The sequence below is a fragment of the Callorhinchus milii genome, unplaced genomic scaffold, assembly GCF_018977255.1.
Source record: "Callorhinchus milii isolate IMCB2004 unplaced genomic scaffold, IMCB_Cmil_1.0 Scaffold19, whole genome shotgun sequence".
NCBI classification, from domain to species: Eukaryota; Metazoa; Chordata; class Chondrichthyes; order Chimaeriformes; family Callorhinchidae; genus Callorhinchus; species Callorhinchus milii.
The window spans coordinates 3,656,023-3,682,638 of record NW_024704760.1 but is presented as its reverse complement, the minus strand read 5'-3'; the positions used below and the strand labels follow the sequence as shown (position 1 = coordinate 3,682,638).

General features: G+C 46.8%; 1 protein-coding gene across 1 annotated transcript in view; it reads left to right on the top strand.

The window, feature by feature from the left end:
- LOC103182525 (plexin-A2) overlaps positions 1-26,616 on the top strand; it is a 192,229-nt gene that overhangs the window by 111,316 nt on the left and 54,297 nt on the right. The window contains 8 exon segments of the mRNA XM_007899589.2: positions 3,165-3,288; positions 3,829-3,982; positions 7,469-7,565; positions 7,784-7,898; positions 11,526-11,726; positions 15,106-15,202; positions 17,766-17,888; positions 17,891-17,955. Coding sequence (XP_007897780.2) covers positions 3,165-3,288; positions 3,829-3,982; positions 7,469-7,565; positions 7,784-7,898; positions 11,526-11,726; positions 15,106-15,202; positions 17,766-17,888; positions 17,891-17,955 — 976 coding nt within the window.

The window sequence follows — 26,616 nt, the reverse complement described above, 5'->3', positions numbered from 1 at the left end:
AAGAACAACATGTACGCACCTCCTATCATCTGTAAAGGAACTCTTTTAGAGCAGGAAAAAAGGCCATTTGTCTCAACACCTTGATTGTTCTCAACGCAAGTTTCCTGCATCCTCACCGGTTTCCCCCAATCCCACTTTCTCCGAAACCCATCCAATCACCACTTAATCCCATGTATGTCCTTCATCCCATCCCCCCCCCCCCGCCCACCAACCCAGCAGCTGATGTTAAGAGCAGAGGGGCTCTTGAGGTCTGTCAGCCCCCCCGCCTCCACACACACACTCACATTTCCGCCACATCAGTGTGGGGAATGAGGCCCCGGGCAGTCTTAATCTAATCAATGTCTTTGTTACGTAACGCACACAAGCACTGACCTGCAGCGTGATTACAAGTGAAACCACATGTCAAAGGTGCGCATCAGAGATTAACACCTCATCAGTCACTCAGAAATACAGCTGGTGCAACAGGAGACTTGTAAACTCTGATGTGAACCTGGCGAGTTTTATGAGAACCCAGTCAGAGGTCAAGAACGGCCCGAGGCAGGCAGCGAGGCGAAACAGACGGCGAGAGCATTTGCGTCCGCACGGAAATGAGGGACAGGACTGTGCAGGAACCGATCGTGAGATTGGAATCTGATCGAGGGAGTTCAATTGGCAAACACGAGACTCCGAGCCCTTCGGGTTGGGGTTACAGCTTCGAAATTGCTCTTTCCATCTGTTGTTTATCACGCCCCGCTCTGTTTTGTGGTCGGGTTTCCGTCTTATTGTTTGCAGTCAGCCCGGTGTGTCTGGAAGGTGCGTGACTAGGTGACGGAGCTGTGGCTCGACTAAGTCACACCGGACTGTGGTTTTATCAAACAAAAACATTAGGGTGCTGGCGGGCAGGACTGTGTCAACTCTGTGCCCGCAGTAATGATAAACCTGTCGCACGCAAACGGGAAACGGTTTGGGTTTCGGATAAACGCTGTACTGTTTGAAGCCCCGTGTATTCGAAGCAACGAGACACTATATGAATGCAAGTTGTTGTTGCTGTATTTTACCCTTGCCTCCTCACATCTCTGTGAGGTTAAACTGGCGTTCGCATAGAGGGTTAATGCCTGGTGGTTGTTTTTTTTTGGGTATCACTGTATCAGGTTTCCATATCAGAATAATCTACAGTAAACTGCTTCAGGGGAAATTATTGCTGAGTGTACTGGCGTGCAGTTCTAGGGCAGGGCGAGATGTTAAGCAAGTTTCCTGACTCCACACACCTCTGCTTACCTAGCAGTAAGCAGGAACCCATTTTTTAGTGGATTGGCAGATTGCTTTCCGGGGAGTAATAGACCCTCCAAAATACTGCGGTCGCTCAATCCACGACTATCCGTGGGGACACCGCTGGGCGCAGTTGGCTGCCGCGTTTCGCCCACAGAATACACCGTCAATTCTCTTCACAGCATAACCTCCGAAGCGCTTTGAGACGTCTCGAAGACGTGATAAGGCGCTGTATCAAACGCAAGGATTATTATTATTATCAGATGCCCTGAACTGCACGTTTGCAATACAAACCAGTTACGCAGAAAATGCAGAGGGCAAAATGCAGACAGAATTGCAAGCATGTCCCAGGCAGAATCAGCTGCTGCAGTCATTTTGTTTTCCGATGCTTTTTTTTTCCGCCCCCCCCCCCCCCGCCCATCACTCCTCGCTTCCCCCGTCTCGCTCCATCACCTGCTCAGTCTTTGACATCATCTGCTCCGTCTCTGGAGGTTGGAGGTGAGAGTTAAATATTCATGAAGGTTGTACGGCTAAAGAGCACACACTGGAACCGACCAAATACTTTCAGTGGGAATTCCAAATCAGCGCAAGGAATTAAAAATCAATTCATCATTATTCAAGAGAAACCCCGCTCCGCATTAATCAGCCGTATCGGGTTCTTGAGGGTGAGCAAATATTAAATAATACAGAAAAATTTCCGCAGACCTAGTCAGTTTAGTTTAGCGATTGGAAGTTCGGAATGCGTTAACGCGCTCACAATTTGTCCTGCTTAATGAAAACGGGAATGCGTTGTATAAATGATGTGCAGAGGATAATGAGGCATTTTTCCCTCTCCAGTATACAATTGAAGCACAGCAGCGAACATGCATTTACGTAGCGCTTTCAGTGGCGGGGTTAGATGCAAAGCAAGGGAGTGGGTGGGGGGGGGGGGCGAGAGAGATGGTTCAGTTACCGTAGGTCTGGTCTGAGAGGCAAAAATAATAATAATAATCCTTGCATTTGATACAGCGCCTTCTCACGTCTTCGAGGCGTCTCAAGGCGCTTCCCAGAATATACTGTCAAGTGGATGTTTTGTGGGCGAAAAAGGTTTTACAAAACAACACAATTTACATTGATGTACAACAGCTGCTTTTCACGTCAGGAGGACACGTGATTGACGACAGATAGAGAGTGGGAGAGGGAGGGAGTTCCAGAGGTTACGAGTGTCGAGTCTGAAAATATTTTCCTCTGGATCCCGTCTCCTCTTCGAGAAGCAAGTTCGGTGATATCACCCGGTCACAATGCGTCAGTCCGTACAGGTCACACCCAGCTAAGCATCATCCTTACGTACCTTTAGAAATAACCTGCTGCGGCTGGCTGACATAGAGCGTCATAAGCTCGACAGCAGAGCAGGGAGATATGAAAGGCCTTGACCTCCTTTCCGGACCTTGGGATCTCACTTTTGGCGCTGAAACCCTGGACAGCAGAAGGTTACTGAGCAAACCTACCCGTCTAAAGCCTGGTGCGCAGTGTGTTGAGCGGCTAATTTAATTCAAATGAATTCCTCCCACGGCTGGCGAATTGATTCTGAGCGGCCTGGATGTAAACCCAAGGGGGTGGTGGAGGGGGCTGGGGTGGGGGGGCGTTCTGTGCGCGTGACCGCAGGGGGTGAGTAGTTAGAGAACGGCACACAGCTTGGGTCATAATGACCGAGCTGAATGGAGTCTCAAGTGGTTTGTAAGTCTTTAATGGAGTTTGGCTACCGATATCTCTCTGTGAAGAAGGGGAACGTTTTGAGTTCACTGTGGCCCGGGGTGAATTAAACGACGGAATTGAATATAACGCTTATTCACTTACAATATTAAATATTGTGAGTCGGTCGTTTCTGGATTCCTCCCGTTCACCCGTCGCTCTGTTCCTCTGCTTCCCCTTCCCAGGTGCTCGAGGAGAGACAAGTGCGAGCGGGCAGAGGAGCCTCACCGATTCGCGGCCGTTATCGACCAGTGCGTCAAGCTGAGCATCCGGCCCAACAGCATCTCTGTGTCCGAGCACACCGTACAGGTCAGCATCCGCTAACCAGCGAAATAAACGTCCGCGTTTGCTCCCTCATTACCTCAGCAACTTTACATTGTGCGTTCGGTCACCCTCCTAACCCTACCCCCCCCCCCCCCACCCCCAGCTCGGGTCCAAATCCCTGACTGTCCAGCGCCTTGGGACGTCCTCCCGACGTGGAAGGCGCCGCACAAATGTAATTAGTAAGCGTTGCCTCAGGCTGTCATGCTTGCGGGGGAGCTCAGTACATTCAGTGATTGATGTGGATAATTTTGAACAGATTAAAGTCTGCAGAACAACCTGACATTAATTTTACTGGGAGCCACATATGACGGATAGTGTCGAGAAAGGAAAGTCCTCGCTCTGTGTGGCAGCAGGTGCTCCTATGAGGCCTGGGCTTGAGGCAGCTCTCGACAGCGCATCCAAACCGAGCCTGAAAGTTGCCGCGGTTGCTGACTGGAAGTACAGAAGAAAGCAGATCATTATCGTGTCGCGAGTTAAACAGAGTTCTAATTTTTGCACCTCTCTCTCTCTCTCTCCCCCCCGCAGCTCACCCTGAAAGTTAGCGACGTCCCAGACCTCTCCGCGGGGGTGGTCTGTGCTTTCAAGGACTTGACTGAGGTCGAAGGACTGGTGCTGGGCGACGAGATCATGTGCGTGTCACCGGCTGCCAAAGACGTGCCCGCCATTGTCACAGATCAGGGTAAGGGAAATGGCCAGAGCAGCGCCCCTCTCCGTTAGTTAATCTCCTGTTCTTTTTGGTTAGCCGGGTGTCTGACATATTCGGAAACCCATCACCGCGCTCAAAGAGTATCCAAACCAAACTGAGATCTCCCTGCATCCCACCTACACACGGAAATCCCAGAGATAGATGGTTGGAACAGAATGCACACTTTCTCTCTCTCTCTTTCTCTCTGGAGGGATGCATCCTCCTTCCCTAATTCCGGAAAGTACTAGGCGCAGGTTGGAAAGATCCAAGGCTTGGGTGGTGGGGGAGGGGTGTGGGGGGAGGGGAGTGGGGGCAACCCAGATTGTGCATCGGGGTAACTGCTGGAGTCTCACCAGCTGAAACCCAAAAGCAAGAGCTGAGCCCTGTGCACGGGGACACGACACAGTGACATTACATGATGCTGCCTGAGGCCAAAGAAAGTTAGTGGAGGCCAATAGAACAAGAGAGAGATCAAGATAACGTGAAACTGCTGGGAACCCAGTACAGGATTAGCTGGTGGAAACCCAGTTTGTTTGTTTAGCAAACACACCCAGGGTTGAGGTCGGCATTTGTTTTTGATGGTTTATCTTGAACTACCGGGCATTTAAACAGGACCTTATTATTTCGGTGAATGCTTTTGAATTGAGTACTTGTGAGGTCAAGCAACTTCAATTAGAACTTTTTTTTTTGAAGCGAAGCAGGAGACTTTCCTGCAGTCAGGGGGGTGTCTGCGTGTGGGGGGTTTTTTTTTCGCTTGTGGACGTACTTAAAGGTTTCTTATCTTTTGCCCGATAATTTCTGACTGAACGCAGCCCACGGGGAAATGCGTCACAGTCATCGGAGGCTGAAAGTGGTGCCTGGCTGCTCAGTGATCTCATTCACTTCCCCTTCTCTGCCGTCCTCCTGCCTTTGGCTTTGATCGAGCGCTCAGCGTTGACTGTAAACAAGTACAGACCACGATGTTGTCCCCACCAAGCCATTGGCGTCATTCAATTTGAAGGCCAGGAGAAGTCCTGTGGAACCATCAGCAAAGGTGGTGGATTGTTAGCTCAAAGCAACCTGGTGGGTCGGGAATGTTAGGGCTTCCATCACTTCTTGGTCAATGAATTAAACCCAAACTTTTTGCCTCTCAGTCTCTCTCCCCGTATCTCTTTTCTCAATCTCAACTACTCACTCTTTCTTTGCACCTTGGTTCTCTTCTCTCTCTCTCTCTCTCTCTTTCTCTCTCTCTTTCCTATCCCTTCCAATCCCTTCCACGTCTGTGCCCTCTCCTTTACTCTCATTCTCCCTCCCGCCTGCTCTAAATCTCTCGTTCTCTCTCCGCTCGGTTTCCCTCTCACCTCACGCCTCCCTCCCTGAACCCTACAGCGGGAAAAGCCAGGCAGTAAATAATCTGCGTCACAACTATTTACTTATCAGCAAATTCAGTTCAAATTGCCGTCTCGTTCCCCCTCCTCCCACACATCATTCTGCCTTGGAAAGGACACAGTTGACTTTGTGTGATCATATTAAAACCCATCAAAATCAAATTATAGCAACTAATTGCTTAGAGTGCAACCACAGTTTCCCCATGACCCTGTTATTTTCCTGAGTGCTACTGAATTGGATAATGGAAATTGCACTGAGTGTGGGACCTCCCGAAAAACCATCCAGATGTGATCCCTCGGTGGTGCCAGCAACCAGCTCAGTCACTCAGGGCTCCCACTTCCTTGTTTGCTGCACTTTCCCGATCGGAGATTGACGTGCCTGAGTCTGTCAGGCGAGCGTTTATAATCTCGAGTGTTTCAGTGACCGAAAAAGCCAATCAATAAAAACAATTTGAGAGCCCAAGTACTCCCACTTTCACAGCGGAGAGTAGAGGCAGGGAAACAGGAAAATGGTGGATGCTAACATTATCGAGGAGGGAGGTTAGAATGGGTTGAAGATACATGGGTTGTTACGCGTCATTCAAGGGGTGGGGGAGGCGCCATCGAATCCCACCCAATGCTATAACTGGGCTTTACCGCTGGCCCCTTCACGGTGTGTACTAAGAGGCAGTCATCTCCCATCGGTGCTTGGAAGCACAGGGCCGCACAGGTGAAGCCAAAGAAGCCAACTTCCTCGGCATTCGGTCACCGCTGACATCAATTCCTATGCGTGTGCAGGAAGTCAAGTCGGGGGGAACCCAGTGACTCAGAAGTTGGTTATCGTGTTAGGGCGGGGAGCTGCCTGTCTTTCCCCCACGCTCGCACAGTCAATGCAGACATGCCGATCAGCCATCACAGCACCTTTAGAGGGTCGGGATTTTATGCACCCCCAGAACGCTATCTTACACTAGGGGTTCTGCTCTGGAACGTAAAGAGCTTTCTCACGGTCCATAAACAATTTGAGACCATCATTTGGGGTCGTTCAATGTCTTCGCCCTCTTATCTTTCCCCGCTCCCCAGCACGTTCTGTTTGCAGCGCGGAGGGGGAAAAATGTAATACTGCGTCGAAACAAATGTGTGTATTTTTTCAAATTAAGTTTCTTCCTATGGGAGCGAAAAAATGCAGAGGCCAGATTGATGCTTTCCATGATGTCATTTGACTTGAGACAAACTCCCGAGCCCTTCTCCCTCCCCCACCCTCCCCGGCTTCGGCCTGTGTGTGTGGGCGTGGAGTCAGAGAAGAACCGGCTGTTTGTTAAGAGGGAAAAACAAAGACACTGGGTGGAAATTTGTGAGCTTCCATAATCAATCCAACATGATAACTGTCACAAGGACTCTGTTATGGAATGTCACAAACTTACCGCCGCCCCCCCCACCCCCATACCCATTGCTCCCATTAAATCAAGAGCTAAGCCTTAGGATTATTTTTATTTGGGGGCAATGGGGGGGGGGTGGGGAGAAGTAAGCAAAAGTTTGAAGTGAATAATGACACGGCGTCTTGTCAGATCATTTTATTATTCCTGTTTCCAACCAGGCTGCAGGTTGACGTGAGAAATGATCACTTAGGCAAGCGATTGTGATAATAAAACGCTTACAAGCAGCCTCTGACAAAGATGCATTGTTTCAAATGAAAATGCAGCGCTCCTTTTGATCTCGGGGAAGGTGCACAACAGCCCAGGAAGAAAAGCGGGGCCTGCTGAGAGAAGTGACGGCCTTTAATCACTCTTTCCTTTTTTTTTGTGTCACGGTATCAATTCAAAAGGGTTTGAACGCCCAAAGCTTCTGCCAGGGAAGATTCCGTTCTGCGTTACCAATTCCGTTGACGTCGATCACGCCAGGATCAGGATTTTTCCCCCTCTGCGTTCGGCAGGACGGGAATTATTATTATTTATTTTTTACCTCTTGCTCGCTCACTCGCCCGCTCGCCCGCTCTCGCAGCTAAGTTCTCCATCTCTTCCACCAGTTAACGTATTCCTTTACGCACAGCAAACAAGCGGAATCGTCCAGGGTTTGCGACAACGCAGTCGATCCACGTTAAGAGTTTTCAGCGCTAACCGCTGTGTTCTTCCGGCAGACTGGATCGGGGTGGAACTGCGACTGAAATCCAAGGAGACGGGACGGATGTTCGCAAGCACGGAATTTAAGTTCTTCAACTGCAGCGTCCATCAGCTGTAAGATTGTTTCCTATTTTGAGTCATTCGCCTGTTTTATAGACACGTCGGGGAAGGTTAACTCCCAAATCCTCCCCCAAAACGAGTCACTGCTGTTCGAACCGATGTTCCCGTATCTGTGAAATAAACTGCCGGGCCAACGTTCACTTGTGGTCACGGCGAGAAGTCCGTTTGTCTAATCTGCCGCCTTTTGTGTTGTGTGGCCTTTGCCTTTCCAGGTGCCTGTCCTGCGTGAACAGCGCGTTCCGTTGCCACTGGTGTAAATACCGCAATCTCTGCACTCACGATCCAAGCACCTGCTCGTTTCAAGAGGGACGAGTCAACGCCTCTGAGGTAATGCGATCTTTCACTTCACCCTCCTCGATAAGAGAAGGATGTCTTTCCCCCCCTCCCCCAACTCCTCTGAAGAATGCTCAATGAAACAGATTGTCAGTCTGATTACTCCGGCAATTGTTCAAGTGAAGAGAGTCAGACGTCTCTATCACCCCAGTGTTTTGTATTGGAAATGCCAAATGTCTAGATTTAATTAAGTGCATGTCCACGCGCTGTGTGAGATCAATAGGGACATTTTAAGTGCGTGTTTTCTCAGGCAGGTAAGTGGAATGTCCGCAGAGTGACGCAGTGAGTCAGTAAGATTTAGCCTGCGTTGGTCCTTTGCTGGAGGTGAAGGGAGCAGTGGTTTGAACGTAAGCTCGTCGATGGTGCTTCGTTGGTGCGATAAACAGGCGATGTGCACAACGAGAGATCGCCTTAGCTGGGGTTCCGGGGAGAGAGAAGTGGAGGCCGCAGAAGGGAAGTTGGAGAGGAGAGTGTTTCTCCGAGTGTCCTGACCAACAATCCTCCAGATAAATAAATCTGATCATTCACACCATTGGATCTTTGAGGTGCCTCTTGCGTGCAAGGCTCGTGGAAATCCAGAACTCGCTCCCCCCAAAAAGGCTGTGGATGCTGGATTCATTCAAATTTTCAAGACTGCAGTGGATAGATTTTTGTTAGGTCAGGGTATCAAGGGATGTGAGACAAAGGCGGGTAATTGGAGTTGAGGTACAGATCAGCCATGATCTAATAGAATGGCGGAACAGATTTGAGGGGTTGAATAACCTACTGTATGCAACTCCTGTGCTTGCCTACACATGTACAGTTACTACGTTTGACAGCAATTACCTGAGAAGCATTTTGAGATGTTTTGACACTGTAGACCCCACGTCAAATGTCTACCTTAGGAAAGGTAACCAATGGCTCGCTCTTTTCACGTCCTGACTCTTGGCTTTAGAGCAGCATAGATGGAGACCTGGGAGCGCTCACTGGCCTGGAGTTCGGAGTGGGTTTGGGTAGGATCCGAGTGCAGGACAACCTGGCACAAAACTTTGGGGGGGGGGAGAATCGACAAGCGTGCAATATCAACTGAACACACAACACTTTATTTACGATGCCAGTGATTTTAATTGCATTTCCCCACGGAGCCGATGCCATGCACTACCTTTTCCATGACAATCTCTGGGCCTCTGGGGAATTGTTCTGCCAAAGAGAATCTTCTGTTTGTGCAGATTGACTCATTAAGTCCTTGATGATTACAGGCAGCGCAGTTTACGCTTCAAAAGTGGGAGAGGCATTATTGAGCGCATGGGAGTTGTAAATATGGGCCGGGGAAGTATTCCAGTCAGTGGGAGCTTTGCCGCGTGTGGTGGCAACGTTAACAATACCTAACCGTTGCAGTCTGGCTGGTTCCGTCGAAGAGATGTGCAAATTATACTAACGTATGGAAATTTATGCTAAAGTGAGACTCCCATTTTGTCAAAAAAAAACTAATGTGATTGCCACCAGCCTTTCTATACAGTTCAGGAACACTCGCTTCGAGAAATTCCTTGTGGAATACTGAATCATTGTTTCCAGCAAATGTTTATTCATTAAAACTTGAGGGAAGAAAACTATTTTTTTTTCGATGATTTTCTAAGCTGCCTTTTTCTTAGACTCCCCGGCAGATCGGACAAGATTTACGAGCGGAAGATTAAGAGTGATAGAGTTTTAATGATAACTGGGTAATATTGGAACCGGAACCCAAAAAAAATGCGGCTAATGTGCAAGCAATCAGCTAACAGAGAATCGTATTAAAAAAACATTTGTCCTTGTCATTTGAGGTGACTATAGATGTCGGGTGAAACCTGTTTAAAAACACATGCAATGACAATTCAGCAAAATAACATACCCTTTGGGTTCTTTTAGTGCGATCTCTCAGAACTCTCAACCTTATAGATCCCTGATCACGCTACAAGTGAAATTTTTTTTGTGTCAAACAACCAACATGAAGATAAACTGAAAAGAATAGAATGCAGATAAGGTCAAGCCATCCAGACTTTAAACCACTCGTTAGCTAAGTTAACTGCTCCCACGGGTGAACAACCACAACAACGACAAAATTACATTTGTATAGCGCCTTTCACGTCGGGAGGACGTCCCAAGGCGCTGGACAGACAGAGTTTCGGACCTGAGGTAGGGGTCAGGGTTGGGGAGTGTGGAGGGGAGAGGGGAAAGCAGGGAGATCGAAAGCACGGTCGAAGAGGATCTCTCTGTTGCAATGCTTTGATGTATATACATTGCATCCCATAGCCTGAAATACTGTTAATAATCTCTTAACATCCTTAGTGACATATTCCCCCATTCCCCCAGTGCAAGATAAACCCCTTTGTTGCAGAAACATCTGATTGATGTATGGGTACACAAGAAGTTTTTTTACAAGAAAAATGTCTTAACTCAACGTGCACAGCATAGGGAAGTCTGGATGGGGTTTAAAATTCTATATCTTCTATAGATTACTGACATCGACTCCCTGTTTGCGGGCTAAAATTGCAGACCTGTGCAGCGAGGGCTCAGAACGTGGGGAATTGCCATTATATGTTCACAACACCAAGCGCAAGTCGGAAAGATTCTCAAGCAATAAATTGAGAACATCTCTGCTTCTAACCACAACTCTCCCTCCCCCACAACCAACCACTTCCACACCATAATTTTTATTTGTTTACATCTATTTCTCTGCCCTTCCCGCCCCCCCGCACTCCTCCCACTATTAGCAACACCAAAATTATTATTATTAATAATTATTAAAATGATTAGCACTTGTATAGCACCCCTCATGTAAGGTAGCGTCCCAGAGTGCTTTATAAAATGCTTGTAAATTATAAAGCACTTTGGTTGATTAAATGAGACTTTACTTTGTATATTATACATTATACACTGGTCACACTTACGGGCCATCAGGCTGCCAACGTCAAGTGATGTGTGTGTGTGTGTGTGTGTGCATAAGTCTCACTGTGTGTGTGTGTGTGTGAGTGTGTATTTGTTTCGATTTGCACTCCGCTCTGTCTCTTTCCACTATTAATTTCTCGGCGAGACAGAACCCGTGATAATTGCAGTCCTCATTACTCCTTACTGCTTGTTTCAGCACTTTAGAAAGTTAATGCTGTATCAAACGCAGAGCTGCTGGTCTGATTACTTGCAGTACTTAGTAACAGGGTGATGAAAGTCTCGGCTTTAGGACTCGCGGAGAATTAATTAGACTTTGCGGGGAAAGCGTTAATCTGATTATAATTAGCTGCTGGACGCAGAATGCACCTCTGGGAACGGAAGATTAATGCTATCTTACCAACAAATAAAAATATTCCTCAGTTATGTTAAAAGAGCAAATTTACTTATTATTAGGGGACAAAAATGCAGGCTGCGCATTCTCATCTAGCCTTTTGCCATGAACTGGATCCCCTGCAGCATAGCTGTCACAGAGGCAAAGATAGAGGGTCCTCATTAATGCAGCGCACACCAGGCAGCGATGCTGAAACCTTCACCAATGCTCACAGAGGACGAAAGCCTCGATAGTAAAACTGTATATCCATGGTTACTCCATCCCGAGTCAGCGAACACGCTTGTCAGCCCGAACCATCGCCGCTCATTTGTTTGTCCGCGTTTCAGGATTGCCCCCAACTCATCCCGTCGGAAGAGATTCTGATCCCGGTCGGAGAGGTGAAACCGATCACGTTGAAGGCACGGAACCTGCCACAACCACAGTCCGGGCAAAGAGGCTACGAGTGTGTCCTTGATATACAGGGAGTGATCCACCGAGTGCCAGCTCTGAGGTTTAACAGCTCCAGCGTTCAGTGTCAGAACGGTTCGGTAAGTTAGCCTCGGTCTCTGGAACACTCCCCCTCTATCTATCCCTCCGCCTCACCCCTTTCTTCTTTCCTTCCTTCCCCATCTTCAGCTCGAGCCTGTAGACCTTCCTCTTCGAGCTTCCCCCCGTGGGGTGATATCTGGACTGGAATCGCTCGCTCTCTTTACAAATTGGATCAACCACAAAGATCGACTGAGTGATAAAGTCTAGCCGTCTGGCAATGTAGAAAGCAATAAACAGCTACTAAACTGACTCACTGTTGGGACAGCAAATTGAAATGCCTAATCAAAGTTTGGAAGCTATTTATTACCAGCTTAGAGGAGCTTACTCTATCGTGGCTGTATTGCGTTTTTAGTACGAAGAGATAAGCGAAAGTTGGTTGCATTTTTCCTTTACGCCGATGTTATCTTGTGATACAAACAACTACCGAAATATCTCTGCTACCTGCACGGCTGAAGTACGACTTAAATCTTGTAGTAATGGGTCAGGACCACCTGTGGTGATGGTGGGATTACTTTTCAGAAAACTCTTCCCATCAGAAAGTTTTTTTTAATAAGTAACATTCGATTCCGTTGCACGAAACTCAGACTGGCACAGAGCAGAACATCGATTTCTGTTTTACGACTACACTTGTACGCTGATAAATCAATGACTACTTTGGCCACAGTTCCTTTGCTTAAATTGGGATTCCTGCAACCTTCACGTTAAAAGAAACCAATGGACAAATATTTGCACCTGTTTGTCCATTCATGGAGAAATGCGCCAGTGCACGATAGGAAAAACCTGAACTTACTTATGGAGGAGATCTGATAAAAGACTCAGTGATATGCGTTGTGTCATTCGGGTAAACTGCCAGTTGATTGACTTTATTTAGGACAGATAATTAGACAGCGCTGCATTCCACGATTCGGAGTCCCAAAACCTGTGTAAATCCCTGTGATACATTTCCCTGCCTGGATCAGATTGAGTTGATCTGGAGTTAGCTCTCAGCAGTCAAGAAAAATGGAGCTATGATTGACAAGCAGTGTCCCACCAACAGTCTTGGATTGAGCGACCAAAAAATTATTAGTTTTTTTCCAATTATTTTTTTTGAACGGATTCTTACCCCCGGAAAAGCGATCCGCCATTCGACTAACAACCGGGTTCCCATGATTGACAGCCCGTGATATTGATTGCGATTTGAAATCAGCTCACGGCAGTGTTTTCAAAAAAAATAATCAGGTGGCAGTTAAGCCTTTTGTTCCATTATGAAAAACTAATCGGATAATGGTTCGTCGTATTATTTTCCTAGGCTTTGTTTTCTTAGTTCTTCCTGTCAGAGAGATCAACAGCCACGATGGCTGTTTGTGTCCAATATGTGTGAGGCAGCTCACGTCTTCAGCTCGTGAAGAACGAGCTAAGATCACATCCACTGTTCCATGTCTCTGGCTCCAGGTTGCAACCAGTCAGTTACTGCCCACAAATATACGGTCAATTCACTTTACAGTCTATTCGGTGAAGCGCTTTGAGACGTCGAGAAGATGTGAAAAGCGCTATATCAAATGCAAGGGTTATTTTTATTGTTATTACCGAGACGCACGGTATAATAAGGATTATTATTATTATTATTATTATAATGTTCAGGGTTTAACTTCCTTCGCGCCAAGGGCCTGGCAGGGTGTTCGAACACGTTTGTCAAAGTGGCTTTTAAACGTGCCTGAAAATAGTCACCACAGGTGAGGCACAGGGATTAAGAAGGCAGCTGATCAGAAACGGTGGTTCAGACTGGGCTTTTAAGTAAGTCAATGGACGGTATGCTTGACCTTGTTCGGGTACAAATCGATTGTGGCCCGAACTGACAAACTCATATGCTTTGAAAGGTCCAGGCCTGGAAAGGCTAGAGCCTTACAAGTGTACAAAGCAAGGGATACAGACGTTCAAAAGCCTGAAGGCCACTTCATCAAGGTATTGGAGTGGCAGCGAGGTGTGTAATTATACAAGGGCGCTGACATGACTGGTTCCGAAATGGAATCCTTATCATGGGTTAAACTAGCTTTGCCCTACGTGTGTGTGTTGTTCCACAGCAGGGAAGGAGGGTGGCGGGGTGGCTGTGCGCTGGGGGTGAGGTGACAGGGGCCACTGAAGGTAATAATTCAGCTCTAATAGATAAGAGAAACGAAAGGCTCTTATCAGCCGCTGTCAGTCTTCAGGGCATTCACGGCTGAACTGAACTCCGTGAGAGTCTCACTCACTGGATACCAATGTGTTCCGGACAATTTTTTTTCCCCCCAACACCTGAACTTGAGTACAGTCGCAGGTTTGTCCTTGTTTGCAGTTGGCCGAGTTAATAGAGGCCACCCTGTAATCAAACCTCTTCTGTGGTTGATCGCCAGAGGAGAACTTTGATGGGACAGAAATGTAGTTTGATGGCACAGATCCCATTGACTGCTCTCGCCCCGAGTTGGATTCTCAATGTGGAGCTGGTGAAGCCCATCTTCTCGAGGGCAGGCTGGTTCAGATCGCAATCAAAGCTCTGATCCAGTCTGGTCTGAAAGTCCCATGTTCTGTTACTGCAGGCAGCGGATTTTATTTCAATATTTTATTTCGTCTTTGAAGGGATAGGGTTTAGCTGCTCTAATTTAATCGGTTCTTTTCCCAGCTTTAAACACGTGGCATTCACTGGGTCCGTCGTGCATTTGACGTGCCGCAACCATCACAATTGCAGGCGATATCCTAACCATCCTTCAAAATACATATTTTAAAATATATATACATAAATAAAAAATATTATTAAGGTCTGACGTCCCCCTCACAGAGAACGCAACACAAAAAAACGAAAGAACCAGAGTTGTTACGATCTGGAATGCACTGCCTGAAAGGATAGTGGAAGCAGATTCGATAATAACTTTCATAAGGCTATTGGATATTTACTGGAAAAGAAAAAAAAATTGCAAGGCTATGGGGAAAGAGTGGGGAGGAATGGGACTAATTGAATAGCTCTTTCAAAAAGCTGGCACAGGCACGATGATAATCATAATAAAAATAATAATAATACTCCTCGCATTTGATATAGCGCCTCATCGCGTCTTCGAGACGTCTCAAAGCGCTTCACAGGATATACTGTAAAGTGAATTGACTGTACAGTTTGTGGGCGAAACGCAGCAGTCAATTGCGCCCGGCAGCGTCCCACAAACAGTCGTGAATTGAGTGGGCCGAGTGGCTTCCCTTCTGTGCTGTAGGATTCTCTGATTCTATGCATGTCTCACCATCGCGCTTCTGTGCACTGTGCGTCCCCTTCCCCGCTTACACTTCAGAACGTTTCCGTGACTTTGCTGTGTTTCGGTCCGATGCGTGTGACTTGTTTTGTTTTCTAACTTGCGGAACAATCAATCCCTATTCCAGTACCTGTACGATGGAATGGAAGTCAGCGACCTCCCCGTTGAATTCTCCGTGGTGTGGAATGGAAATTTCATCATCGACAATCCGGCAGACATCAAAGGTACAAGCTGCGTAAGGCAGACCTGTTAAAGTTGGCTTGGTTTGTGGGTGGGGGGGGTTTGGGGTGGGAACTCACTAAAGACCTGAAGCTTGCGATAGCCTGAAGATTCCCCAAGCCCATCACCCCCCATCCTTGCTCAACTCCACTGGCTCCCTATTCTTCCAGTGGATCGAGTTCAAAATCCTCACTGTCTGGTTCAAAACCCCCCACGGTCTCGCCCCACCCTACCTCCACGACCTCCTTCAATCACAGCGACTTGGCTGATCCCGCCACTCATGTCCCCCTGCTATTCTTCCTCACCATGGGTGGGAGGGTTTTGAGCTATTCTGTCCCCGCGCTCTGGAACATTAACTCCCTCCAACTCACTTCTTCCCTCCCCTTGGTCCCCTCCCTTACTAAAAACTTACCTTTTTCCCCTCTTTTCCCACACGCCCCCATCCACCAAACCCCACCCCCAGGCCTTCCACCCTCAGCTCGGGCCCACAAACAAACACTGTCAAGCATTTTGAGATGTTCTCCCGAAGTGAAAGGCGCTGTCTAAATGTAAATTGCATTGTGCTGTGAGCTTTCAATCCTAAGGAGATAGACTCAGTCTTGGAGATTGTGCACCTTGTAAAATATTCATTTCCTATCTCGTAGACTGAGTTCCCCGTTTTACTTGTATCAAAAATGTTATTTTTTTTTAAATTGCACTTCAAAGGCTGTTATCATTTCTACTCACTGCCTCCAAATTACATCGCACGGAATACAGCCTTGTTTATCCACACAATTTGCATATGTTTCGCCAAAGGAGCTCTGAATCTTCTGCTTATTACAGTTCCTCCTGCTCCTCCTCATGTCACTTATGGCATTAGTGATCTTAGGGGGTCCGGGCGAGGGAGGGAAGGTAATAATATAATAATAATCCTTACGCTTGTTACAGTGCCTTTCATGTCAGGATGACAGCCCGAAGTGCTTCACAGGATTCACTGCCTGTGTATTTTGTAGACAAAATATGTAATGACATCCTGATATCAGGAATGACCCAAATGTCAGCTCTACAGGCTGCCTGGAGTTTCTGTAGTACAATACAGAGGAACAAAAAGGTGCATCACTTCACTTCACAGGCTTCTGCTTCCGTCTGGCGCAATGGTGGCGCTCTCATCTCCCTGAGTCAGAAGGTTGTGGGTTCAAGCCCCAGGTCAGGACTTGGAATCGAACAGTCCAAGCTGACACTCCATTGCAGTGCTGGGGTGGGGGAGAGTGTTGCATTGTCGGAGGTGCCGTCCTTCGTACGAGAGGTTAAACCGAGGTCCCATATGCCTGTTCAGGTGGATGTTAAAGATCCCGTGGTGTTCTGGCCGTCAATCCCCCACATAAAATTAGCCACTCACTTCCATGGATGTTTGTGGGACACCACTGTATGCAACTGGCTGCTGCGTTTCGCCCACAAAATACACAGTCAATCCACGTTACAGTACATCCTATGAAGCATTTGGAGAAGTCTCGACCACGTGGTAAAGGGGCTCAATGAAATGCAAAGATTATTCTGAGTATCAGCATTATAAATCTAATTACGCCTCACAGAATAATTCATCAAAATAAGGAAGGGCTAATTATTTCAGACAAAATCATTCACATGTTTTTAGGGTTATAATGGAGCGGCAAAATAAAGTCTCAATTTCCATGACTTCTGGAATTGTAGTAGCAGATGGTGCGTGAAAGGAAGATTAATGTTCGTGGCGCTTTGCTGTAATACCTCTCTAGTCTCACACCACCTTTGTCACTGAGAAGTTTTTGACGGACGGCTAAACCGTGTCACCTGTGGCAGGTTTGTTTTTCCCTGAATTGATTCTTCTTGTCACCTGCCCCGATCATTTTTTTTATATAACCGTATCCAAGATTGGGATAACAGGCAGTGTTTGCCCGAAACACAGCGTGACATATGGTCGTCAGTTCTGTTTAACCTCTCTCCCTCTCTCTCGCTCTCTCTTTGGGACGGAAACTTAACAGCTCTACGAGAAGAGCAATGGAAAAGCTTGATACCTGTCCTCCTCATCATACCTGTTCCGGCTGAGAAACCAGTCCAAACCCTTGGTTGTTCACGTGGGGCTCTCCTCTAGGTGTGAACCCCTGACATTTATTCACCCAAAGAATGCAAAACGAGCGCATTCAGCGCCTCCAAACCCGCGGTGTCGTGGGAAAGCCGAAATGGCCGACTCACTGCCATCACGTAGCTGCGGGCCAACTCCACGCCATCGCCGACCTCGCTTCCCATGCGCCGCCTGGCGTTCCGAAGACCGGCCGAGCGATCCATCTCTGTCTGCACCCGTGAATCATGGCAGCATCAGTAGGGATTATTATGGATTGCCTTACCACGGGGCTCCACCGTAATCTGCTCATTTAAAACCATTGGCTTCTGGTGTTTGTTTTCCAAGTTTAACACCGAGGTATACAGTGCAGTTGGGGTTGGGGATGTGTGGGGGAGGGTGGGGGGTGGAGGCGGTGTTGTAGTGTGGATAAGCATTGAGTTTATAACCCTTTAAAATGCCGGGACTTCACTCTCGTCCTCCTCTGCCTCCAGTTCACCTGTACAAGTGTGCGGCGCTGAGAGAGAGCTGTGGCCTCTGCCTGAAAGCCGATCAGAAGTTCGAGTGCGGCTGGTGCAGTGGAGAGAGCAGGTGTACCCTGAGGCAACATTGCCCGCGGCATCCAGCCACTGGTTAGACCTGTCCAGCAAGAACGTGAAGTGCAGCAATCCCCGTATCACTGAGGTAAGCAAAACCCAGCCAGCGATGATGCTTTGCTCCGTCCTGTGCTTTATAATGGGGGAGAGGCAGAGGAGGGGTGGGGGGCTGCTGAACAGTGGTTTACTATGGGCAGAGAAATGTGCAACTCCTGCTGACCTTGTGGTTCGGAGGAAAATATACGAGTTAATGCCTTTTACTGATGATTTTGTTGAATAACACGAGTTGAATTTACATGTCAGCCTGGCTCAGTTGATAGCACTCTCGCCTATGGGTCAGAAGGTTCTGGGTTCAAGCGCCACGTCAGGTCTTTTAGCTCGTAATCGGAGCTGCTGTCCTTCAGATAAGGCGTTAATCCGAGATCCTTTCCTGCCTGTGGAGGTGGACGTTAAAAATCCAATGGCACTATTCAAAAAAAAAGAGAGTTTCCCCCAGCGTCCTGGCCAACAATCCCCCAAATAAAATTGCAGATTTATCTCATGGCTGTTCGTGAGACATTCTGTACAGATTGTCTAGAAACTCACAGTCAGTGCACTTTAAAGTAAAGCTTGTGAAGCACTTCCAGACATTTCGATGATATGATATGGTGCTATATCAAACGCCAGGATTTTTTTTTATTGAGCAAATAAAATATACAAAGCCCAGTGGCTTCCCCACACACATTCCACTTGACAAAGCCTTCTCGTTGTCCATTTAGAATATCCTTTTTTTCCTTTGCCTTTTTCCATGTTTTCCATTTCGCTTACCCCATCATTGCGCCTCACAAAGTCATTCAGGTGGAAACAGGGCAAATGCAACAGCTGAATATAGAGAACAAACCATTCACAAATCACAAATATAGCACGACAGGAGTTTAGTTCGTTAACGATTGCCAGTTTGGCTTTGGCCTGACAACCTGGGGGTTAAGCCAAAACATTGTCTGATGGAATTTTTCAGTCGCTGGCCTATACGTTAGTAACCTTGTCCGATAAGACATTGATTGTGAATGCCAGCATGCATTGGTGCCATATATTCTGCTCCAGTGCACAAACTTTAATTAAACATTGTTCAGAGTGGAAAATCTAATTAATCCCAAATTGATTGTCTCATTATGTAAGCGCAGTGTGAGAAACCCGACCCAAAGTAACTGTCTTATCATCACACCCGGGGCAGGTGTATTAATCCATCTCTCATGAGCAAATTATTGCCGTCTTATATCGTATCTCTCCCTTATCTCGTGCGCCTCGCTGCAAAAACGTAGCAGCAACAAAACTGTTTCTTTCCCGGCCTCGACGCGACAACACAACGTGGCAATCCCTTTGCAAACTGATTGTTCGGAGCAGGGTGTTAGACGTCTCAGCGTTGGCTGGCCTTAGTCTTACCTCCACGAGGCACTGATTTGGGAATGTGCCAGGTTCGGACAAAATGTTCCAAGCAGCGAGATGGCAAATCCGAAACAAAGCAGTCACAGTCCCAAGAACATTTTGTTAACAGTAACTAGGGAATCATTCCAACGTTAAGAAACTCCCTGCTCGCTCACTCACTCGCTCGCTCACTCACTCAATCACTCGCTCGCTCACTCACTCACCCGTCCACATCTGGCTGAAATGCGTTACGTGTGTTGTGATTGTGCAGATGTTTGCCGCAAGCAATCTTTATTGATGAGCATGCTACCAGGAACAGGAACATCTCTGAAGAGCCCAGTTTCATAATAGACATCAAAGCCATAACTGGGCTCAAATATGCATAAAATAAAGAGACCCCTCCATGTAGGTTTCCTTTCTCTCTCTCTCTCCCTCTCTTTCTCTCACTCCCCCCTCTCTCTTTCTCACTCTCACCCTCTCTCGCTCTCTCTCACACCCAGTTCCTTAATCCATCATTTATTTGACCAGCTTGTCCAACACTTACTCACTCAGCAGCCAATCACCTTATTTGCGTTGGTGCCAGCATTTGCAGTAAAAAGCTCCTTAGTGCCAATCTGATCTCTCAAGTGTCAAAGTAACCGAAGTCACCTCTGAGCGGTAGACTCTTATTGAGTTTTTTCTCTTGCACCAGTCACATTTGACTCCGGCCATCTCCTTGTCCTGTGTGTGTGTTTGTTTGTTTTTTGCTCATCCCAAAGCAAAAGTAGATGTAGTGCGAAAGGCATAGGACAGAGATGATTAATCTTATTGCAGTCACACCACCTCTGTTGAGATTGAACGAAGAATGAGTCCAACCGAGAAGGAGCATTTGTGTGGCAGTCTTCTTAACAGCTAGTGCTGCAAGAGTCCAGTGCGTGTCCCATGAAGATTGACTCTAAATTGGCTGCCCCGTTTCGCCCACAAAATACACAGTCAATTCACTTTACATTTTATCCTGTGAAGCCCTTTGAGACGCCTCGAAGGCATGACAAAGCGCTATATCAAATGCAAGGGTTATTATTGTTATTATAGCACTAGCTTCCTTCAAAACTCGGAGCACTCTTTTACGTGTGCGCAACCTTGAACGTACCGAATAGTTCTCCCCACTGTCTGGAAGTACCTGGAGCACTGGGTTTCGCGAGTTGAGTATAAGCTGGCAGCTGCGAGAGAGGGGATAGTATCGCATTCTCTTCCTCAAAACCATAGTTCGCTACCTTCTCCCACTTAGCCTCCTGCGCTGCTATTCTATTTGCTATCGATTGGCAACCACTGACTGACTGAGCCGTAAAATCTTCCAGCCATTAGCGTGTGCCCAGCAGGAGCCTAGTGCGGTGGATCCTATACTTGTGACAGTAGGTGCACAGAGCTCCGCTTTGCATCTGCTAACCCACCTCGGAGCGGAGAAGCAATCGTACCAGAGTATCCTCACTTTCCGCACTTTAAGCGTAGATCAATTAGTTAGGGCAACAGTCATTGCTGATCTTGAAATCATTTGTAATCTAGTTTCTCCCCCCACCCCGCTGAACACTCCCACATACACACACACACTTATTCCCGCTCTTTAAAGGTCCAAAGGATAAATAGACGGTTCTTCCATTTAACCTTGAGTTCGTTCACATAGAAAAAGCAGCTGAAAGCGTTGCTTGCGTCCGGGTCGGAGATTGTGAATTAGGAAATAAACATGCAGAACGCACTGCTGTTAGTGCGATAGCTTTTACTCTGTGGGAGCTTTTACTCATGCATTCAGTGTCCTATTGTGTGATAATTCTGCTCTAATGGATAACGCAAAGAAATGGGTTAGAAAGCTAAAATGTAGGGACACAGGAACAACAAGAAAAACAACAAAAAATATTACATTTGTTCAGCACCTTTCACATCAGGAGGGCAGTCAGGGATTTGGACCCGAGCTGGGGGTTGGGATCAGGATGGGGTGAAGAGAATTTCTCGACAAAGGAAGACCAAGGTCCAGCTAGTTTACTTTCTATCGTCCTGGTACTCGCATGCTACACCGCATGTACGTTGCTGTCAGAAATTGATGCGTTTTTAATAAAGAATTAGCAATGGCACATTCCGTTTCTCCTGATGTCTTGCGAGTTGGAGTAGATGGATGCTGCAAGATTTACATGAAGGTGTTGATTATCGTAGGGTTTTTGCTTTGCTCTCGTGTGTGTTTGCGCTGCGCTCGTGTTCTTGCTGGAGAATTACTTGCCGTAAATTGACAGAGGAACTGTTGCACTCTCCTGTACTGCAGCTCAAATCAGCAGCATTGTCTCGTGTTGTAGCATCGTTGGATGGTGAACCAAGTGAACTGAAGAACACTTTGCCAGGTTCCCCCAAGCTGCTCTCCGAAGCCACTGTGTTTTGTGTTGACACATGCGGCAACCCATCACCGTGCTTTAAGCCACCGTAGAAACGGTAACAGAGAAAGACTTCTAATGACCATGCATTAGTTGCTGCAGGGGAAGAGAGCAAACCGCGGAAACTCCCATTGATTTGGTTTGTTTCAACTCGTGTACAACCTGTTCTGCTTCCTGAGATAAAAGTACACCTTTAGCCTCTGTGATACCGGCATGCATGATAGTAATAACAAGAACCCTTACACTCGATACAGTACCTTTCACGTCCAGAGGATGTCCCAAAGCCCTTCACAGGATATGCAATCAAGTGCAATGACTGTGTTTCTGTGGGCGAATGCGGCAGCCAATTTGCGCACAGAGACATCCCCACAGAACAGCCACGGAGTGAAAGGAAGATCTTGGTTGGCAGCTTGCTGTCTTTCTGCGTGATTGTGATTGAGCTTCTTATTTGAGCTTATACAATGTGCGTTGGTGTACCAAAATGCATCCTGGCTCTGAATACTTAGCAGCTGCACGGCGTAATCTGGAGCGGGTTTCAAAGCAGGCTCGAGGCTTGAGGGAACCTTGTCTCCCGCAGAGCAAGGCTACATCTAGTCAGTCACAGCGAGGTCTGGGCACGCTTTCGCCCGTGCGAAAGACGGTCATAACTCAACTGCACCTGTGGCTCTCCCTGTGAATTATGAGTCTCTCACACTCGTGAAAACACACCCATCACTCACAGCATGGACAAGCTATCCTCGGTAAATCAATTAGAAACCCGGTCTCCCCCGTGCGTTGACCAGCTGTCCCCGTATAAATCAGTTGATCGGTTACATTGCATTAATTGGAGAGCACGAGTGGAGAGCATGTCTATCCATCTCAGTTTTCCTCGTTTTATTTCTCTGAAATCACAACAAAATAATCATCCGTGACATGTTCATATGAAATACAGGAGATTCCCGAGAGCTCAAGACAGACTGATCTTTTTGTAAGTCATAATATCACATTCCAAGAGTTTGCTCTCATTTATATTTCCAGTCAAATGTATTTCAGGCATTGATACGAGACATTACAAATCATTACTACTAATAATAATCCTTGCACTTGACATAGCGCCTTATCAGGTCGTTCGGACGTCTCAAGACGCTTCACAGAATATATTGGAAAGTGGAGTGACTGTGCATTTTGCGCGTCAAACACGACAGCCAATTCCAATCAACGGGTAATGCCGTGGAATTTCGAGCGGGGCAATGAAAGTGGCAGCCTGCAATTTTGGTGGACGAAAATGAACGCGTTTAAACTGTACGGTGGTGGGGGTGGGGGTGGGGAGATGATTGAATTTTAATGGGAGACGGCAGCACCAATTTGCAAAAACAAAATAGGTTGCCCGTTTGGTTATTGGAAAAATTAATTGCAGCACAAATGAGAAGATTCATTGCAATTAGCGTTTCAGCCGCAACACTAATTAATATAGAACGAGGAACCTTTAAAACACACAGTCATGGCTACCCAACGCAGTTTTCCCCCCCACACCCCCACCCACCTAGCTATTGACACATCCCTAAATTATGAACAGCACGTCTCCAGAAAGCCGTAAAGCAATCCATTTTTACTGCTGTCTCCGTAAGTGTGCAACTGAAGCTGTGCATCTGCATATGCCAGTCTCGTCAGAGGCGAGATTGATCAAGGTTATTAAACTAAACACGAGTGGTGCTCAAAACACATCGTTTATGGCCGGAAAAGACAGCAAAAGTTCTTCCTGTTATCCTGCTCCCAAAACACACAAAAAGTTTGAAGTATCTTTGCTTTTATCCAGCATGAATGATATGATGTCAGGTGATTAAATTCCGTGCCTCATTAGCTTTAATTTTTTGCGCAAAGGGCCTTTTTTTCAAGCTCGACACTCAATTGCCACATCGCGTGTTCCTCTCAACTGTGTGGCCTTAGTTTCCCTTTGTGGAGCCCTGTAGCATAGCGGTTAGAGCACTCGCCTCGCAAGCGAGAGGTCCCAGGTTTGATTCCCAGGCGGGGTGAAACCTTAGGCAAGTTACCTTACTCCATATGCCTCTGCTTACCAAGGAACCCGGTTGTTAGTCGATTGGCGGATCACTCTCCGGGGATAATAATCCCTCCAAAAATAAATGGTCATTCAATCCACAGCCATTTGTGGGATACTGCTGTGCGCAATCGGCTGCTGAGCTTTGCCCACTGAATACACAGTCACTACACTTTACGATATATTCTGTGAAGCGCTTTGAGACGTATCGACGACGTGATAAGGCGCCATATCAATTGCAAGGATTATTATTATTATTATTATTCAGCCGTTTTCGCTTTCTTGGCCTTGATGGCAACACAGCAGGAGCGAAGTCAGTTGGTAGCACTCTCGCCTGTGAGTCGGAAGGTTGTTGGTTCAAGCCCCACATCTGGACCTTGAGCTGATGGTCTGCGCTCTGTGTGTGGTGTTGATCCACCAGCCAGGGACCCCGTTCGAAGGCCGACCTGATCTCAGTGAAGTAGCTTTCGAAGGCAAAATGCATCGCTAACCATCTGGAGAGCAGTTGCAGTACTATGCGCTCGCTAAACCACAAGCATTCCCACAGCACAGCTGTGAGCAGTTCAAAGCACTTGGCAAAAAGATACGGTGTTTATCAGTAAGCTGTTAAAATGCCTTTTTTTTTCATTAAAGATACGCAAAAAAAATCGGTGCCGCGATCGGGATCTTTTTTGGTCAGAAGTAAAAAATCGCCCACGGCTCCTCCTTACAACAAACAAACAACTGTGATTTGGCACGTCCCAGTTTATTATTAGGGAACAATATTCTGTAACTGTATCTAGCTATTTGAGTTTATTGCTAACAGGCCAAAAAAAGGGAGAGGTACATTTTTGAGTAACTGCTTCCCAGGGCTGCCAAACTAGTTGTTTGCAAAGTGCCGTGGGGGCCAGTAAGAGGATTTTTTTTTTTCGACTGCGAATACCAAAAGGTCTGGTTCATTTCCAAGCGTGGCGTGGAGTCAGACTGGGGGAAATAATGGAGACAGATACGAGAGCAGAGCCGAGGAGGTGAACGAGTCTGTACCTCGGGCCATTATTGTCTGCTTCAAAATTCCTCCGTGGTGACGCAGAGAATTCATTTATTGGCCCTGTGGTTTCTACTCCAGGTTTACAGTAATAACATCATAATCCTTGCATTTGATACAGCGCTCTGTCACCCGGTCAAAGCATCTCAAAAGCGCTTCACAGGATTCCACTGTAAAATGCAGTCATTCAGCATTCTCTAGACAAATGCAGCATCTAATTTGGGCACAGGAGTGTCCCGTACTACAGCCATCAAGCGAGTGACGACCAATTTTATGTGTGGGTTTGTTGTCCAGGACATTGATATAGGAACTCCCTTTTCTCTTCAAATAGTGCCACGATTTCTTTAACGTCCACCTCAACAGGAGGCAGAACCTTGGTTTAACGTCTCATCGCAAGAACGGTAGCTCTTGACAAGGCAACGCACCCTCAGCACTGCACTAGAGTGTCATTGGAGTGTATTAATCTGCTACAATTTGTCATTCGTTATTGAACGAATAAAACAGATTTTTTTTTGCCAGTGATGGACTGCAAGAAATGCAATCAACTTTGTGGGCCTGACATTAAGTTGCTCCAAACAGATTGTGATATAAACACAGATTGTTTCCATAATAGCCTTCACCCAACATTTGTTTTCAGGCAAAGTCATGTTGTAAATACGGTTTGACGTTGCAGGCCACGTTGGTGGAAGGAATCGAATCCTCAAACCTCTGCGTTTTTATGTTCAAACTGGAAAGTTTTATTTATTTTAAAGAGAAACACAAGCGATAAAATTGCATTGTGTGTGCGATCTTATCAGATTGGCCCACGGTTAGCAATCGGAAAACATTGGTGGGTGGCTCGGCTTTAGAATACTCAGCCCTTGCTCGGTGCAGACACGCATTGCTGCTTCTGTTAAGAAATGTTCGTGTTTCTACGATAGTAAAACTTACATAAGTCTGATCTCTAGAAACCATATAATCATCCAAGTTATCGATCTGTTCGAGTTAAAATTCTATGCAAGTTCGACATAACTCATAACGTACTTTGCACACGTCATATTAAAAATACGGTCCCAACTGATGCAACGGATGTGAGTGAGATTTTACTGTACTTCAAATGCACAGAACAATTCAACCCTTCAGCTGACATGCGTCAGTGGTTATTCCAACACAGTGGATAATGCCAACCTTATCTTGTCTGGTGACACAGTGTATTCAGTGGAGTTGATATATGGACGGATAAAAGTAACATCTTTCACTTCCATTTTACATCCGGCTTTTTGCCTGCACTTTGCAAAGCAAGAAGCTGTTTTATTTTTTTCCCCCCCATCGTCCAACATCTGCAAGAATGTGTTTTTCTAATAAAACGATCCGGGCCGGAGAATAAAGGAACTAAAACAGAAAGGCTGCGGCATTTGATTGCCATGCAGATATACTTGTCAGTGAGGAACAGCCCTCATCCCTCAAATGATTATGAACACCTTTCTAATAACAATACACATCACCAATGAACTTCTCCCGCAGCTGCTCACAGAACAAGCTCCCTTATCTATTGCGATGACAGGCAAAACAAATTTGTGAACTTTTTACATCTCTCGCTTTGCCGCTTTTATGCCAGTCGCTGCAGTGGAATCCTGTAGCTCAGTGGTTAGAGCACTCGCCTCGCAAGCGAGAGACCTGGGTTTGATTCCCGGGCAGGGCGAAACCTTGGGCAGGTTTCCTTACTCCACACGCCTCTGTTTACCGAGCAGTAAGTAGGAACCTGGTTGTTAGTCGATTGACGGATTGCTTTTCTGGGGCTAATAATTCCTTCAAAAAAATAATAAATAAATGTGGTCACTCAATCCACGACTGTTTGTGGGACGCTGCTGTGAAAAATTGACTGCCGCGTTTTGCCCACAAAATATACAG